At 34.3% G+C, this 16,733-nt stretch overlaps 1 protein-coding gene across 1 annotated transcript; it reads right to left on the bottom strand.

Annotated features, from left to right (window-relative positions):
* Positions 1-299: 299 nt before the first annotated feature.
* Positions 300-7,280, bottom strand: LOC136854245 (uncharacterized). Its single transcript, XM_067130601.1, has 5 exons — positions 7,022-7,280; positions 4,524-4,674; positions 2,728-2,890; positions 1,461-1,552; positions 300-1,304 (listed from the first exon to the last, which is right to left on the bottom strand). The coding sequence occupies exons 1-5, from the start codon at positions 7,209-7,211 to the stop codon at positions 1,199-1,201; spliced, it is 702 nt and encodes a 233-aa protein (XP_066986702.1). The 5' UTR covers positions 7,212-7,280; the 3' UTR covers positions 300-1,198.
* Between the last annotated feature and the right edge of the window lie 9,453 nt (positions 7,281-16,733).

A 16,733-nucleotide genomic window follows, 5' to 3' on the forward strand; every position in this document is an offset into this window, starting at 1 on the left:
GTCACAAACGGGCCAACCACTTTTTGGCAGTTCTATCCAGCATTTGTCAAAGGTTCGTTCTCCACTTTCTTGTCTAGATTTGTTTTCAACAAGTTCGTGATATTTATGCCATAAGCTGCCAACGTGCGTTTGTGACGTGTTTTAATGCAGCGTAGACACATATTAAAATTCTCATAGGTGTATTCATGGCCGCATAGAGTTGTTAATAACGGAATTTCAGCTTCAGTAAATACATAGCTACTTTGATAACTGGTATCTGTAAGCGCTGCATGCATGCAAGGATTGTAAACAAGGTCAAATTCTTTGGTTTTTTATTATGTAACCCGTAAAATACAGGCGATAAATAGTTTCATCTTAGTTTGCTCAAAAACACGTCAGATATTGTAATGTATGGATTTACTTAAAGCGAATAACAAGCGGGAAAGTTAATTGTTTATATTTCACCCAATTTCGAAGCAAAAGGGATTGGAGTCTGGTTATACACGGGATTCTCTGCTGCATAAAACAATAGCTGTTTAATACTAAAAGAGGCCTGTTTCTAATTTCGAAATTAATAGCACTTTGTTTACAAAATTACTCACATATGAACTCTCCCTAGGAAATATGAGTCAACAACCTATTCTTTGTATCTAAAAACTCCTCTCTCTCTCTCTCTCTCTCTCTCTCTCTCTCTCTCTCTCTCTCTCTCTCTCTCTCTCTCTCTCGTGCACAGGACATGAACTGACCTCGGGATGAGTTCACGAAAGTAGTCTCATGAATTTCACAGAATAACTTTCAAGTGAGTAGGAAGTATTTTTCATTTACTTCCAACAGCTTTCAATACTTTTTGGGAAAAAATGCCTGTTTGTTTGAAAATGTATTTGCAGTGGTATACATGTTGATCACAGAGTTTTTACGGATACGAACGCATAAATTATTTTGCATGAATTTACAAGGATTCTTCTTGAGAACATTGTGATTTTTGGACTAATGAAGCAAAAGAGATTTGAAAAATATTCGTCCACCCACGGCTTTAAGTCAGCCTTACCTGACGAAGTGATATTTATCATCAAGTTTCATAAAGGCGATTTCACAGTTCTCGCCTCCCTGATGTGGTTTAACATTACCTGACATCTGTGACGTGGCGTGAGATGGGTCCTTATTACGACTGTTGAGTCAGTCATGAAAATGTCAAAAAAGATAATAGACATTGGTTTACTTAAGCCATAACTTTTACGTCCATTAAATTGAGGAACTCTGTTCCAGAGGTTCCCTGTATGGCTACATATCGACCAACAGTCAAACTTGGAGGCGGGAATAAAAGTCTGAAAATGAAACAGAGTTTTTGAGGTATAAAACTTTGTTATTTAAAAATATCAACGTAATGAAGATCACCTATCCATTGCCATCAGTATTTGTGTTGCAACATTGATAAGTCAATTTTTATATAAAAAAAAAAATGTTTCAGCGAAGAACTTTACCTGTTTACTCCGTCCCAGTTATCAGCAAAATATCCGACTTGGGTATAAGAAGAGAAATCTCCATTTGTAGCTAGAGTTGTTCCAACGTAAATCTGTGGGATTGTTGAGAGCAACAGAGCTAAGTTTATTTTGATCAAATCTGGAATCTTAGAGTGTGTCCACACTACAGTAAAACTTGTCATAAGCACAAGTCGCTAACTTATCGCATACAAATCGAAAACAGGTTCGGAAACAAGTCAAAGACAGTACGAGTAAGTGGAGAACGAATTGTTGGCTAATGCTGGACAACTGTAAGTGGCAGTGATTAACACTACCCATAAGTTGTTAACTTGTATTCAACTTGTATTTGATGTTTACGCAAAAAGTTACCAGCAGGTCATTAACTTGTGTTTTAACTTGCTTGTGATGTTTGTGATAAGTTACCAATGAGTCGTTAACTTGTATTCAACTTGTTTGTGATGTTTATGCAACAAGTCACCAACAAGTTGGTAACTTGTGTTCAACTTGTTTGTGATGCTTGTGCAACAAGTCACCAACAAGTTGGTAATTTGTATTCAACTTGTTCGTGATGTTTGTGCAACAAGTCACCAACAAGTTGGTAACTTGTGTTCAACTTGTTAGTGATGCTTGTGCAACAAGTCACCAACAAGTTGGTAATTTGTATTCAACTTGTTTGTGATGTTTGTGCAACAAGTCACCAACAAGTTGGTAACTTGTGTTCAACTTCTTTGTGATGCTTGTGCAACAAGTCACCAACAAGTTGGTAATTTGTATTCAACTTGTTCGTGATGTTTGTGCAACAAGTCACCAACAAGTTGGTAACTTGTGTTCAACTTGTTTGCAATGTCAATGCAATAAGTTACCAATGTGTGTTCATGATATGCCTTACTGCACTGTGGTTGTATCATTGGCGAAACAGCCAAATTTGCCAAGCAATCTTCTCATAATTTGACTTTGCAATTGATAAGACTGTGATTGAATAAAAAACTAAACCAGTCAGTTTTTCTCAACAAATATTACCAAGACTCCGAGATTACTATGAAAAGCAAATTCTCTAGCAGTTTTTTAAAAGCAAATTCTCCAACATTTTTTCTTTGAAACTATTGACACAAACAGCAAACTGCCCTCAACTTTTCTTTATAGGTGTCAATATGAATTTAATATCGGCAAAAAAAAGAAAAGAAAAACATACTGTCCTCTTCACTATTCTAATTTGCAATTGCTCAGAAGATTTTTACAAATTCCATAGACCTTTATTTGTACCAACCTTCACTTGCTTGAACCAGGTTGGGACACTAGGATGTGGTAAGACGTCGATGACCCTGATAACGTACGAAAGTCCTAAGTCAACGATCCACCAGGCGTCGGTTTGTGACGATGAATGGTACTGAGTCTGCAAGTCCCCGTCTACCGCCCTGCTTGGAACAAGCCTAAGGACGAAACTAACGTTACATACTGTATGTATGTATATATATATATATATATATATATATATATATATATATATATATATATATATATATATATATATATATATATATATATTAACTTTATCACATGCACAATTGTTCTGTGCACTGGTAGAATTACTAACAGGACCTCATTCAAAATGGATGGTACCTAATGGAGTATTTATTCAGAGAAAGTTACAGGCTTTCTTGGACAGACATTCCTCATCATCAAGTAACTTCTTCTGAATAAATGCTCCATTAGATGCCATCCAGTTTGAATGAGGTCCTGTTAGTGATTTTATACATATATATATATTATTTAGCCAAGCTGCCACCATACTTACAAAAGTAGGATGCTGCTAAACCAAGAGAAAGCCAATACTGGAATCAGCCTAATACAGACAAACAAATAGAGAAATGAAGAATAAACTATAAACGAAATATAACAAAAACAAAAACAAAAAAACGTGAAAGGCGACTCATGCTCGTGCTCTCAAACCAAAATGAAAAGCATCTGGACCGCGTTCCAACTTCAGACATTCTAACGATTCAACCTAAGACGGGAGATCATTCCACGGTTTGGTCACAGTCGAAATAAAACTTCTCAAAAGCTGAATGGTATCGAACTTGACAGAAGAAAATGAAAACTTGTTAGAGTTAATTGCGGATCTGGTGGACTGTATAGTCAGGAAGCTCTGATTGCAAGGATACTCAGAATTATGAAGCAATTTATAAAGCACTGAACAACGGTACCAGAGATTAGCATTTAGGACCTGAAATAATAATGTTAGGTTTTTTATCTAATAATTTAAATGCGAATCAACAGATGAGTAGAACAATATTCAAAACATAGTAGAACACAAAGAGCAAAAACATCAAAAAACATTTTTTCCAGGACACACATTTCTTCCAGAAAACTTGAAAGACTTTTTTTCACTATTAAATCTGCTGTTGAGAATGACACCTAAAATTGTAAATGACTTGTATGCAGTTACGGAAGCGCTATCAACTTAAAGATAAGACCAGGGTGCTGGCGGCTGGGATTCAGTGTCCTTGACCTATCGTGCTTTGAGTTTTGTCACGGCTTAAAACTTTAACTTCACATAATTTGCACCAATAGCCAATTTAAGTGACGTGAAGGGTCTTTTCTAAAGACAGTCTGATAATGGCAAACAACTCTGCTTTCTTTTGCTTTAAACCACGGTGATGGCATCTTATGTTCACGACATCTTGTCTAGTTTACAAGACACTGTGAACACTAGTCTGCCCGGTGATGGGAAAATGGATTCAGAATAAGTCATATTATACTTTTGAGTTTAATCATTGAGGTAAAGAACACTGCTGCCTCCTGAGAATAAAAATCAAAGTAAGTACAAAAGTGATTCCATCAAAGGCCACACTTTTAGTGAATGTTCTAAACATCGTTGTTTGTTGACTGTGCAGTGCCTGAAGCTTCACGAGCCGAAATACATGTTTTACTAATTCCCATAGTTCCGTTAGTGCACCCATCAATTCACCCACACAGAAGAACACCCTTGTAGGTAGGTAGGTAGTTAGATTGGTAGGAAGAAAAATACAGAGAAATACCAACACTCAAGAGTGGGGATCTTACACATCAAAGTAATTGCTGGCATAACAAGATTTATTGTAGGCTACGTCAGTAATTTCATCTACTGGAGGACCTGCTGGGTCAAAGAAACGGTATATCGATGTCGAATTGATTGTGGCGACAGCGCCAGGGTCGTGGATCTGACAGGCTCCATCTGAATTGAAAAGGGATGAAAAGGAATAGATTTGATACTTATCGAAGGATTATCTTGTTGGACATTTACAAAACTTGCTATTAACATGAATGGTTTATATCCTGCCTCGATACAAACTGTACTACACATAACGTAAGTTACTTGTATGTCAATGTGCTCATATACTTTTTTTTTTGTAAAATAATTGGTGGAAAAGATAATAATAAAAATACTTGAAAAACCATTGCATGTTTATTTTTTTCTCTCATTACATTTTCTGAATATACAGTACACTGAGTGATCGATATTTCCATATGTTCAAGTGACAGACGGATTAAATTCAGTTAACAAAATAGTGAAGAGATTTAAATTTATTCCATAGAATCGTTAACTATTATCTAATTGAAAAGGAGTGTCTCTATAATTACCAGGTACGAAAAGCCACTGTCGAACACATTTCCTAGGAAATTTTGGATCAAGCAATAGGTCCCAAACAGTGACGATATGTTCTGTGACACCAGAGATCTTGTACAATATATTCAGAAACTTTATACAAATTAATTTAATACTCGTATACTAAAATGAACATTTCAAATGGTTATCATGTAAGACCTGGAATGTCTTTAATTAGAGTTTGTTTACCCTTTAGGAGGACGTGGACCCAGAAGAGAAAAGCCTTCAGGCTAGTCAATATGTCTGTAGGGAAAAGGTTACTCGCCAAAAATCCTTCCTTCAGCTGGGGTCGTCTACAGCTGATGGATTACTTGACGGTAGGCCAGATGACCTTCACCGACCTGGCAAACGCGAGCAGTTTTATGGACTAATAAATTAAGTCGTCCATTTTAGTTGAATGGACTCTCCTAGGGTGTGAGGGGAGGTATGCTACACCCATATATGTATATGTATATATATGTATATATATGTGCATATGTATATAAATACATATGTATGAATATATATACATACATATAAATAGGTATATATATGTGTATATATATATATAATATATATATATATATATATATATATATATATATATATATATAGTTTTCTATGGTGTGATGGGGAAGTGTTACACACACACACACACACACACACACACACACACACACACACACATATATATATATATATATATACATATATATATATATATATATATATATATATATATATATATATATATATATATATATACGGTTTTATCATTTGCACTCTTTAAACTAGTGCCTAGAAACTCCATTCGACCAAAATGGACGACTCAGTTATGTTATTACATGATACTCCTCACGTTTATATAGGTCCTAAGGTCTAGGAATCCATCAGCCGTTTATCATTCCCCTCAGTAGAAGGAAGGGTTTTGCTAGAAACTCTTTCGAATAAAATGGATATACATACATTTGTTATATATATATATATATATATATATATATATATATATATATATATATATATATAATCCATCAGCCGTCGATATAAAAACATATATGAATTATATTTATATTAACCTATGTATGTAAATATATATATATATATATATATATATATATATATATATATATATATATATATATAAATATATATATATTATATATATATTCATATGTATATATATGTATATATAAAGAATAAAGCATTTCAACAATTCGTCCAGCTTCATAAGACCATCGCTCAACTTCGTGTTACCAACAGAACTAATGAGGCATCTTCAACTAACAATCTGTCATGCACTGAAAAACTTGTTAAAACTACTCTAGCTGAATTCCAGTTTATAAGGTGTTCAAAGTCTCTTGCGGGACATTTGAGCTGTTTGCAACCCGTACATTATATTTATGCTCTCTGACTCTCTTGCTTAGTACCTTACCAGATTGCCCAATATTGGGTAAATTACAAGTTGAACAATTAATTTTGTTCACCCCTCCCACTGGCATTACAGGCTTATTTCAAAACAATGAATTCCTGACAGACGGGTTATTGCTAAAAACGACATTTATTTTCAGACATGTCAGGCTAAGTACGATCGATAAAAATCCACAACGGTATGGCAAAACTAAAATATTTTCAATATAAAAATACTTGATGTTTCAAAAATATGAAAGGTTTTTTCGGGCTCTTTGGGAGCAACTATCAATAAAATTCAGTGGGTGACATAATTCTCCTGCAATTTCAAAGATGTTCTGAATTCCCTCTGCTAAAAATTCAGGATCGCAATTTCTGAACGCTCGCAAAATCATCTCTCAGAAGGTTGAAGATGACAGGAATAAAAGTTGACAGTTTATCGTACCTCCTCTTATTTTCATGTGAGAATCTCTTTATTTATATATGTATATATATACATATATATTCGTGCGTGTGTGCGTATACTGACCTTGAAAAGTGAAGTATGGGCATTTCATATGGTGACAGAGGATAGCACAGCCTATCCTCGACGATGCACTGTAGTTGGTTGTCGTTGAGAAGTAGGCTTTGTACCCGGATCTTTTGTAAAGGGACTGGGCATTCACGACGGGCCAAGCGATGGACCAAACCAGTAGGAAGAATGGAGAGAGGAGAAGCATCTTACTCCCTTTCTTTCTTTCTATCTACCTTTCTTTGTTTATTTGATTATTTTCCTTTTAAGTCATGAACTGAACCTGTGTGAATTAAATATGTGTACGTTTTAGCACAGAACCCGCGATATATATAATATATATGAACGAATTTATCACATCACCGTGATTCATGTACAAGCATTAAGCTACAAATGTCCTTTAATATCCAATTCACTCTACCTCGGAAATAATATATTTCCATATATGTTACCCGAATGGGAATTTTTTAATGGCCGTGTGGTTTAATGCGCGTCACTGTAGTCCCAAGTTCTGGTCTTCCGCGGTTCGAGCCCACGAGACGATGAACTTATCATCAACTAAAAACTCCCTTTTCGGGTAGCATATATTAAAATAAATTATTTCTGAGGTAGAGCAATTGGATATTAAAGGACATTTGTAGCTTAATGCTCATGATATATATATATATATATATATATATATATATATATATATATATATATATATATATATATATATATATATATATATATATATATATATATATATATATATATATACATATATACATATATATATATATATAACTGTATATATAAACATAGTTATATGTATAATATTTTATATATATATATATATATATATATATATATATATATATATATATATATATATATATATATATACTTTAACTAAACAAAGTCGAGGTTTGCCAATGAAAACTAGCTTATATGTTTAAATGATCTCAAACCTTCAGTCCTACAACAAAAAAGCTTAATTGAACTGGTCTTAACTGAATACATCTTATGCCTTATTATCACAACTCGAGAACCTATATAAAAATTATAAACAAAGGTAGGTCGTTAGAATACTTTACTCTTAAACGCTCTAACTCGCCTGGTGGTCCAAAAATCCGGAGTTGATTAGCGGAGAATCCTGTTAACAGCGGCGATTCCAAATGTATGTGCTTGCCTCTCGGCCGCCGATATGTGACTAATGTTGGCTCTCAGCGTTGCCAGGGAGAGACCTAAGGCACCGCTGCCTTGCGTCAGCAGTAATGATTGCGGTCATTTAACGCGAGTTTCTAAGAGGTGAGTTTGAGTCAGCACGGGTTCGCTAACATTCTATTGACTTTTGCATAGTCTGACGTCTAACTCTGGCTGTGGTTATTATTATTATTATTATTATTATTATTATTATTATTATTATTATTATTATTAAATTGAAAAATGCTCATAGTAGCATTGCATTCTATTGACTTTTGCATAGTCTGACGTCTAACTCTGGCTGTGGTTATTATTATTATTATTATTATTATTATTATTATTATTATTATTATTATTATTATTATTACTGAAAAATACTCATAGTAGCTTGAGTCTTGTGGTAGCCTACTAGTGGGAATTGGTCATGCTGACCTCTACTAAAATAATAATAATAATAATAATAATAATAATAATAATAATAATAATAATAATAATAATAATAATAATACGCAGGTAAAGGACCCTCTCTCAAACAAGTGGAATTAGACGTTACTATTGCATCAGCTGCATGTAGTTTGTATAATATAGTTGCAGTCATTTTTTTTTTGGTTTGTTTATCTGCTATTACATTCTACCAGTAGCTGTTATTGGTTCTTAGCCACGTAAAATAAGTCTAAACCTTCGGGCCAGCCCTAGGAGAGCTGTTAATCAGCTCAGTGGTCTGGTAAAACTTTTTTTCCTCCATAAATAGAGAGGTAAAGATTCGTTGTTGGGAATTCTTCTCATAAAAAAAAAGAATATATTACATCGAAGTTATTTAGATGTGCTATACTCTTTTTGCTATTAAAAGAATTCATATCAAGTTATGTTTACCTTTCCATTTAGGAAAGAACGACAAATACAGGAGAGTTACGGGATAAAGGAAGTTACAGAGGTACAGTAATCATCGGAGAGATTGCAAATGCTTTAACCAAACTGGGCCCCCGTAGGGAGTTAGTTACTTTTCTTTAATCTTGCTGTCCAACATCTCTAACTATTTCTTCTCCCAGTAACCCTTTTTTTTTATACTTCATTCACCATATTTCCTGATCTCTTTTATTTGCCTGTTCAACCACTCTAACGCACCTCTTTTCGCTGTGTTATGCGACGAGGGATTGAAAATGCTACAGTAATTGGCTTAAGAAGCTTGAATTAACCAAATTAAATCCTTATAGTATTAAAAATAATAAAAATTAATAAAAATAATAATAATAATAATAATAATAATAATAATAAATAATAATAATAATAATTATTATTATTATTATTAATAATTATTATTATTATTATTATTATTATTATTATTTCTATTATTATTATAATTTTTATTATTATCATTATTATTCAGCTCGTATAATAATAATAATAATAATAATAATAATAATAATAATAATAATAATAATTATTATTATTATTATTATTATTATTATTATTATTATTATTATTATTATTATTATTATTGCTGTCGACTGCTATTCGTGGGGAACACGCCCGCATCAAAGTAACTGACAACACTCACAGCTAAGAAAAACTCCACGGAGCCATTAGGTTGGTCGCGTTATTCTGCACTGCTTAATGAGCTGGCACCAATAAGGGAAGGCCAATACTTCAGTTGGCGCTCGATAAAGTCTTAAAGACGATTTTGCTGCGAATTCTTTCACTGCAATCGCACGAGACACAATTCACTCCATTTAAGCGGCCACCACCAATCGCATTAGCATTTTATTAACGACGAACGTCGTGATTTTTAACCGCCTTTGGCCTGCATTATACCTCGTAGCTCGAGCATTAGCGCGTGGGAATGTTCGTTTGTATGTTCTATAATTGAATTCATTTTCTAATTCGTCACATGGTGGTTTTGACAGGTGTCGAAGATTGTTTGCTCAGGCAAAAGGAGTTTCAGAAGGTTTTTGCGTGTGGTGACTGGCTCGATGGCCGACGTAGGATAAAATCAAAACTTGTTTCCATGTTCGTAAGCACAAATTAGCTCTCATACTTTTAGGCGGTGATCCTGCTATGGAGAAAGACATACAAACCCTATATATATTTATATATATATATATATATATATATATATATATATATATATATATATATATATATATATATATAATTTAAACAATTTACAAATTTCTTTTGATATTAAAGGATCAAGTTTATACATCCCTTGACTGATGTTCATATCATGGCTGTAACTTTCTTTTGTAAAGCTAGATTCAGCGATATTCCTTTTCAGTGAGTTATTAGAAAATACAATCCTTTTGCCCTTTTTCAGTTGATAGCATGATTGTTCTCACTAACATGTATGTATATATATATATATATATATATATATATATATATATATATATATATATATATATATATGTACAGTACATATATATGTGTGTATATATATACATTATATATTCCAATTCACTCACTAACCCGAAAGTAAAGGTATCTCGCTCTCTTATACAAACTTTCCCTTTGTTAATATCAGTTAACACATTAAAGAGAATTACCAGCGCTTCCCCATTCGGCTTTGTTAAACACGCACCCCTTCAGGGTTCCTACACCTTGGGGCCAATTCTTCACCCTGAATTAATTTCGTAGAGACCTTCGTGATCAAAGGGTGACCGTCCTCGTTTATGGCAGTAAATACGCGGAGATTATAATGTCTTGAAGAGGGAGCGAGGTCATTTTTTCTTCTCTCATTATCAACGGATTGTCAGGTTTCGTTCGCTCGAGCTGGTTAAATCTCTCCTCATTTCGTCACTTTGGTTTCTTCCTGTTGTTAGAATATAATGATATTTTCTTTTAGAATGTGCAAAGAGGGGGTTGGAGGGGTTGGACAGCACGATATAGAGACCTGGAAACTGGGAGAAAACTCGACAGTTGCACTAAGAAATAGTCAGAGAGGTTAGACACCAAGACTGAATAAAGGAAGAGTGAATGAAGGCAAAAGGGTAAAAAGTGGTGCAGCTAGGGGCCGAGGGAACACTGTAAGCACTCTTTAGTAATGCCCACAGTGAACTGGTGAGGTTCACTGATGGCACTAATCCCTGCCCCCGGGGTTTTTTTGTACCGTAACCTGTTTATGAAGATGCAATTGAACTGCTGTTTACCTAGCAATCGAAACTGAAAATGACCAGAGGTTCGAAACTGAAGATGACCAGAGGTTCGAAACTGAAGATGACCAGAGGTTCGAAACGGAAGATGACCAGAGGTTCGAAACGGAAGATGACCAGAGGTTCGAAACGGAAGATGACCAGAGGTTCGAAACGGAAGATGACCAGAGGTTGAAACTGAAGATGACCAGAGGTTCGAAACTGAGATGACCAGAGGTTCGAAACTGAAGATGACCAGAGGTTCTTTGAAACTGAAGATGACCAGAGGTTCGAAACGGAAGATGACCAGAGGTTCGAAACTGAAGATGACCTGGTAATTTTTCCTAACCAAGGCAAAACCACGAAAATAACTTCGTTTTACAAAACCAAAATTTGGTTTTCCCGACAGGAGATTCCAGCAACGACAACATTAAGAAACTTGTCTTGACTTTTCTTGAAAGAGAATGTTTTCATTAAGATTTAGTAGTTAGGTTTGCTTTACTAATAATATTTTTTTTCAATTACTTGTAACACACTTGCCTGTAGAGAGCATAATTTAAGAATAATGAGAGACCCGTGCGTTTTCATGCAATGTAAAATGATAGGTCAAATAATATTTAACATGTAGAATCAACAAGTCAGTCATCGGTAACAATATGACTTTCTAATTTAAATAACAAATGGTTTCCTAGTCAAAGTAGTTGCCTTCATCAGTACGTTAGTCAAATCACACAAAGCTAACATTTAACTCCATTAAAAAAAACAGATATTGAATAGCCAGTCCAATATACCTTTAGGATAACTTACATCCAAGGGGGAATTATAGCTGACAAACTGTTTCCAAACCACGCAATGGTTGGATGCCTGCCGGGAACGAAGCACTTATCAATAACGATTCCACTTGGGTGTAGGTTATTGGATGTTGGCTGAATATTAAACGGTATTTGTGGCTCGGTGTTTGTGAACATAGACGAATCACGAGTGCACGAGTGACTGAAAATTTATATATATATATACATATACATATATATATATATATATATATATATATATATATGTATATATATACATATATATATATATATATATATATATATATATATATATGTATATATATATATGTGTGTGTGTGTGTGTGTGTGTGTGTGTGTGTGGGCGCGCGAGCATTTCTGACTTCGTCCATATTTATTCCCCTTCATATATACTACCATAAACTTCTATGGTGTCCCTTGATATGAGGCTATCATGGGACAACGTCTTGTTGGAAAACTCTCACCCAAGGAAGCGTAGCCTTTATTAGAGAGACTATTTCCTCTATTAGAATGCCTTCCTCGATGTCAAGAGGTAACAAAACAATTTCCTGGGGGCAGATATAACACAGAGAGAGAGAGAGAGAGAGAGAGAGAGAGAGAGAGAGAGAGAGAGAGAGAGAGAGAGAGAGAGAGAGAGAGAGAGAGAGAGAGCTTATAACGTTCCCTCGAGAGAATAGAAACATATAATCGTGTCATAATTGCAAGGAAAAAGATCTGGAACTTCTCTACGCGGCCTAATAATTTTGGTACATTTTTTCGACTTCCTCACGTCTCGTCTTTATTGTCTTCTATTTTTAGATTATTCTGCTTTGTTTTCTGTAGCCCTTATCCGTTAATTCAATGAGCTATCTGGTAACAGTAAGACAAACAGAGAAACCTTTGAACGAAAGTTGGAAACGGTTGAACAGTTGGGCATACGTATATGAGACCTTTAGAAACATATCGTGATTCTTTATTGTCTTCTTCATTAAAAATCGGCAATTGCTCTTCCTTCCCATTAGCACCTTATAACAGTCACTGAATATTCTGCATCGCAACGCTTTAATCAAAACCCTCTTTATGTTTTGACAAAGACATGACTATTCGCTATCGGTCTGAACTATTTCTTGAACAATGATTTTCCTACCTGAGATCTACCTTGCAAAATACCAACACATACGAGGTGAAACGCGTCCATCACGGCTTCTCAGTTTTGCTAATTAACATTTACTCTGCCCTAGAGGGTTCATTTACGTTGCTTCTCTACAGATTAATAAACAAGGACGTTTCCTTTTCAAAAAGGGAAATGCGGTATTTTTGAAATGTTCAATGAGAAGAGCTCTTTCACCTAATCTCTCTCTCTCTCTCTCTCTCTCTCTCTCTCTCTCTCTCTCTCAAAAGAAAAACAAATAAATAAACCATCCTCCTTTGCATATTCAGAAGTCATTCAACCCTCCAGGAAATAATGCGAACTCAAAAATGCATGACAGAAATTCAACCATTTGCAACTGTGGAACAATTCCACTGACGAAGAGAGAGAGAGAGAGAGAGAGAGAGAGAGAGAGAGAGAGAGAGAGAGAGAGAGAGAGAGAATGTGTTTATCCTTGAACTTCAATTTTTGCTTCATATCCCTTATATTAGAATTTTTTTATTCACTTCAATTTCGGTTGAAATATAAATACCACACATCGAATTTTCCTTTAAAAAAGTAGATAAATAAAAGATTCAATATAACAATAGTTACCCTCAGCATTATTTGCTTTACTATGTATTAATTAGTGATCTAGTATTCCTGAAGATTCCAGAGTCTCTCTCTCTCTCTCTCTCTCTCTCTCTCTCTCTCTGTGTGTGTGTGACATCGTCTTTGACTATTCTGTTCCCTATCATTTAGCATTAAGTCCGGCAACACCCTTTCCTTTTTTTTTTTTTTTTTATCTGTTGTGTCACAGAATTATGTATAGCTTTAATTTAGTTTTAGCTTAAAACCGTTTTGTATCTTTTATTCTAATTTTTGGCTTAACGGCTGTTATGTTACGAAACAAAGCTCCTTATAATTATTGGCTTATTTTAGCTTAACATGATGGGAAAGGATTCCAGAACGGTTGGTGTAAATTAAAAGAAGAAATGGTTTCTAGTCTTCTTGCTGTCCTGTTTATTATTATAGATGTACATACACACAAAACACACCCATACACACATACACACACACACACACACACACACACATATATATATATATATATATATATATATATATATATGTGTGTGTGTGTGTGTGTATGTATATATGTATGTATGTATATATATATATATATATATATATATATATATATATATATATACATATATATATATATATATATATATATATATATATATATATATATATATATATATATATATCTATATATATATATAGCTAAGACCTTTCTTAAAACAAACCACATGAAATCTACCATTGCCATTGGAGCTGTGTAAATTCAGATCACCGTCATTTGGAATACATACTTATTTCAGATCACCGTCATTTGGAATACATACTTATTTCCCGATCTCTTACGGAGCCACAGTGTTCCTCGGAACCCTGGGTGGGACTCTCTCGTTCTTTGGGGTAGTCAGTGTTTTTGATCGTGATAAATACCTTACCACTTCAGAATACTGACCAATCACAATGTAATAAATCTTCTTTTACAGCCCTTTTTTTATTTCAGACACTAAGCTGGCTTCTTTGTTTTTGGCAACGCTTCGACGATTTACCCCGGAACGAAGTCTATTGTGTGTTTATGTGACCTATCACCTCGTCATGGAATTACTGGCACAGAACTTTGGGCACAAGGATAAATTTATCAAAAAAAAAATAAATTATTGGATATATTCCCCCGCTTTTCTTTTCCACCTCTATTGTAATAAACTGACAAGGGCTGTATTAACAGCTATTCATTCTAAGATTTGTAGAGATACGGTTTCTTGTAGTCTTAAAGGAATTCGTTTCAAACTAGACTCTCCTTCTCCCAAAGTTTTCGTAGGAGCGCTTTCAAACCTTTACAACTTCAACAATAGTCTTCGGTATGGAAAGTACCTCATTCATACATTTAGCCTCCCTCTTTTTACTAACTCGTTCTGTCTACTAATGGCAGGTTAAATTTGCTTTCTACTAGATTATAATGGTTCCAATCGGTGAAAAACCGAGACGCCACCTGTCAATGGCCTCCAGTGCTGTTTCGTACATACAGAACGCTCGTACGTATCTGTTCGGGAACAAACAGCCGCCATTTCAGCGTTTATATTTTTTGCATATTTTATATAAATTATCACTTTTATTTTAGAAATAAAAACTTCAACGAGATGTGGGAAGAACGTTGGACCTTGAGACATGGACCTCATTCTGTCATTATCAATATCAGGATATAACAAGATAAAACATAACAAAATAAAGATAAATAGAATATTTTCGCAATTCCAACGGCGACGACGCATTTTTAGTCTGCTGTAATCCTTTTCCTTTCATGATCGGAAGGTAGAATTACTGCGTTGATTCCTTGCACGTTTAGGGGAGGCTTATGAATATATATATATATGTATATAGATATATATATATATATATATATATATATATATATATATATATATATATATATATATACACTCTGTCAATAATACTAACACCCAAAAAAGCAACACTCTGGAATGCTCAACCTGTAAATCAGATCTCACCTATTCTACTGAGCACAAGAAAAGACTCTCTCTCTCTCTCTCTCTCTCTCTCTCTCTCTCTCTCTCTCTCTCTCTCTCTCTCTCTCTCTCTCCCCTATTCCCCTGAGACACAAAAGAGGAGCGTTCTGCCCCGAAAAAAAGAAAAACTTTTCTCTAGGCCAATCTCCCATATTCTCGCCGACGTGATAATGTATTTTCCATCAAAAATTAGATTGCGCCTTCCCAGGACCATCTCCCAGCCGCTGCTTAACCTACAGGGCTGTAGCTCTTTCTCCATGCTACGTTTAGTTCTGTTATCTATCTATCTATCTATCTATTCATCTATGTATGTATGTATGCATGTATGTGTAATCTATCTATTCAGCTAGCTGTCTACGTATGTATGTATGTTTGTATGTACCGATCTATCTCTCTATAAATTCATCTCCCTTTCTATCAATTTATCTCAGGAGGAACTTATTGATAATGATTTGAAATTTGATCACAAACTACATGTGTATGTATGCATGTATGTATAATCTATCTATTCATCTAGCAATGTCTAATGATTTGAAATTTGATCACTGTATGTGTGTATGTAATCTATCTATTCATCTAGATGTACTGTACCGATCTATCTATCTATAAATTCATCTCCCTTTCTATCAATTTATCTCAGGAGGAACTTATTGATAATGATTTGAAATCTGATCACAAACTACATGAATGAGTTTTATTACCGACATGATATGAAACGAAAATGTTCAACCATCATTTTATAGTTACAAATACTTACAATAAAACGAACATTAATGATGATTTTCGGTTTTCGACAAAACATTTTATTCCACGAAATCCTTTTTTACAGATTAATGCACCTCAAATCTGTTTGGCAAATATGGGTCAATGAAAACGACAGAACAGATATTGACT

The sequence above is a fragment of the Macrobrachium rosenbergii genome, chromosome 28 (genome assembly GCF_040412425.1).
Source record: "Macrobrachium rosenbergii isolate ZJJX-2024 chromosome 28, ASM4041242v1, whole genome shotgun sequence".
NCBI lineage: Eukaryota > Metazoa > Arthropoda > Malacostraca > Decapoda > Palaemonidae > Macrobrachium > Macrobrachium rosenbergii.

Bases quoted from the DNA above. Each gene is read 5' to 3' on its own strand.
- LOC136854245 (XM_067130601.1), bottom strand. From the start codon at position 7,211: ATGCTTCTCCTCTCTCCATTCTTCCTACTGGTTTGGTCCATCGCTTGG. The intron at 4,675-7,021 runs GTCAGTATACGC...TTTTCAATTCAG, and splicing joins CCCATACTTCACTTTTCAAG to ATGGAGCCTGTCAGATCCAC. The intron at 1,305-1,460 runs GTAAAGTTCTTC...TTTCATTTTCAG, and splicing joins AACTGGGACGGAGTAAACAG to ACTTTTATTCCCGCCTCCAA.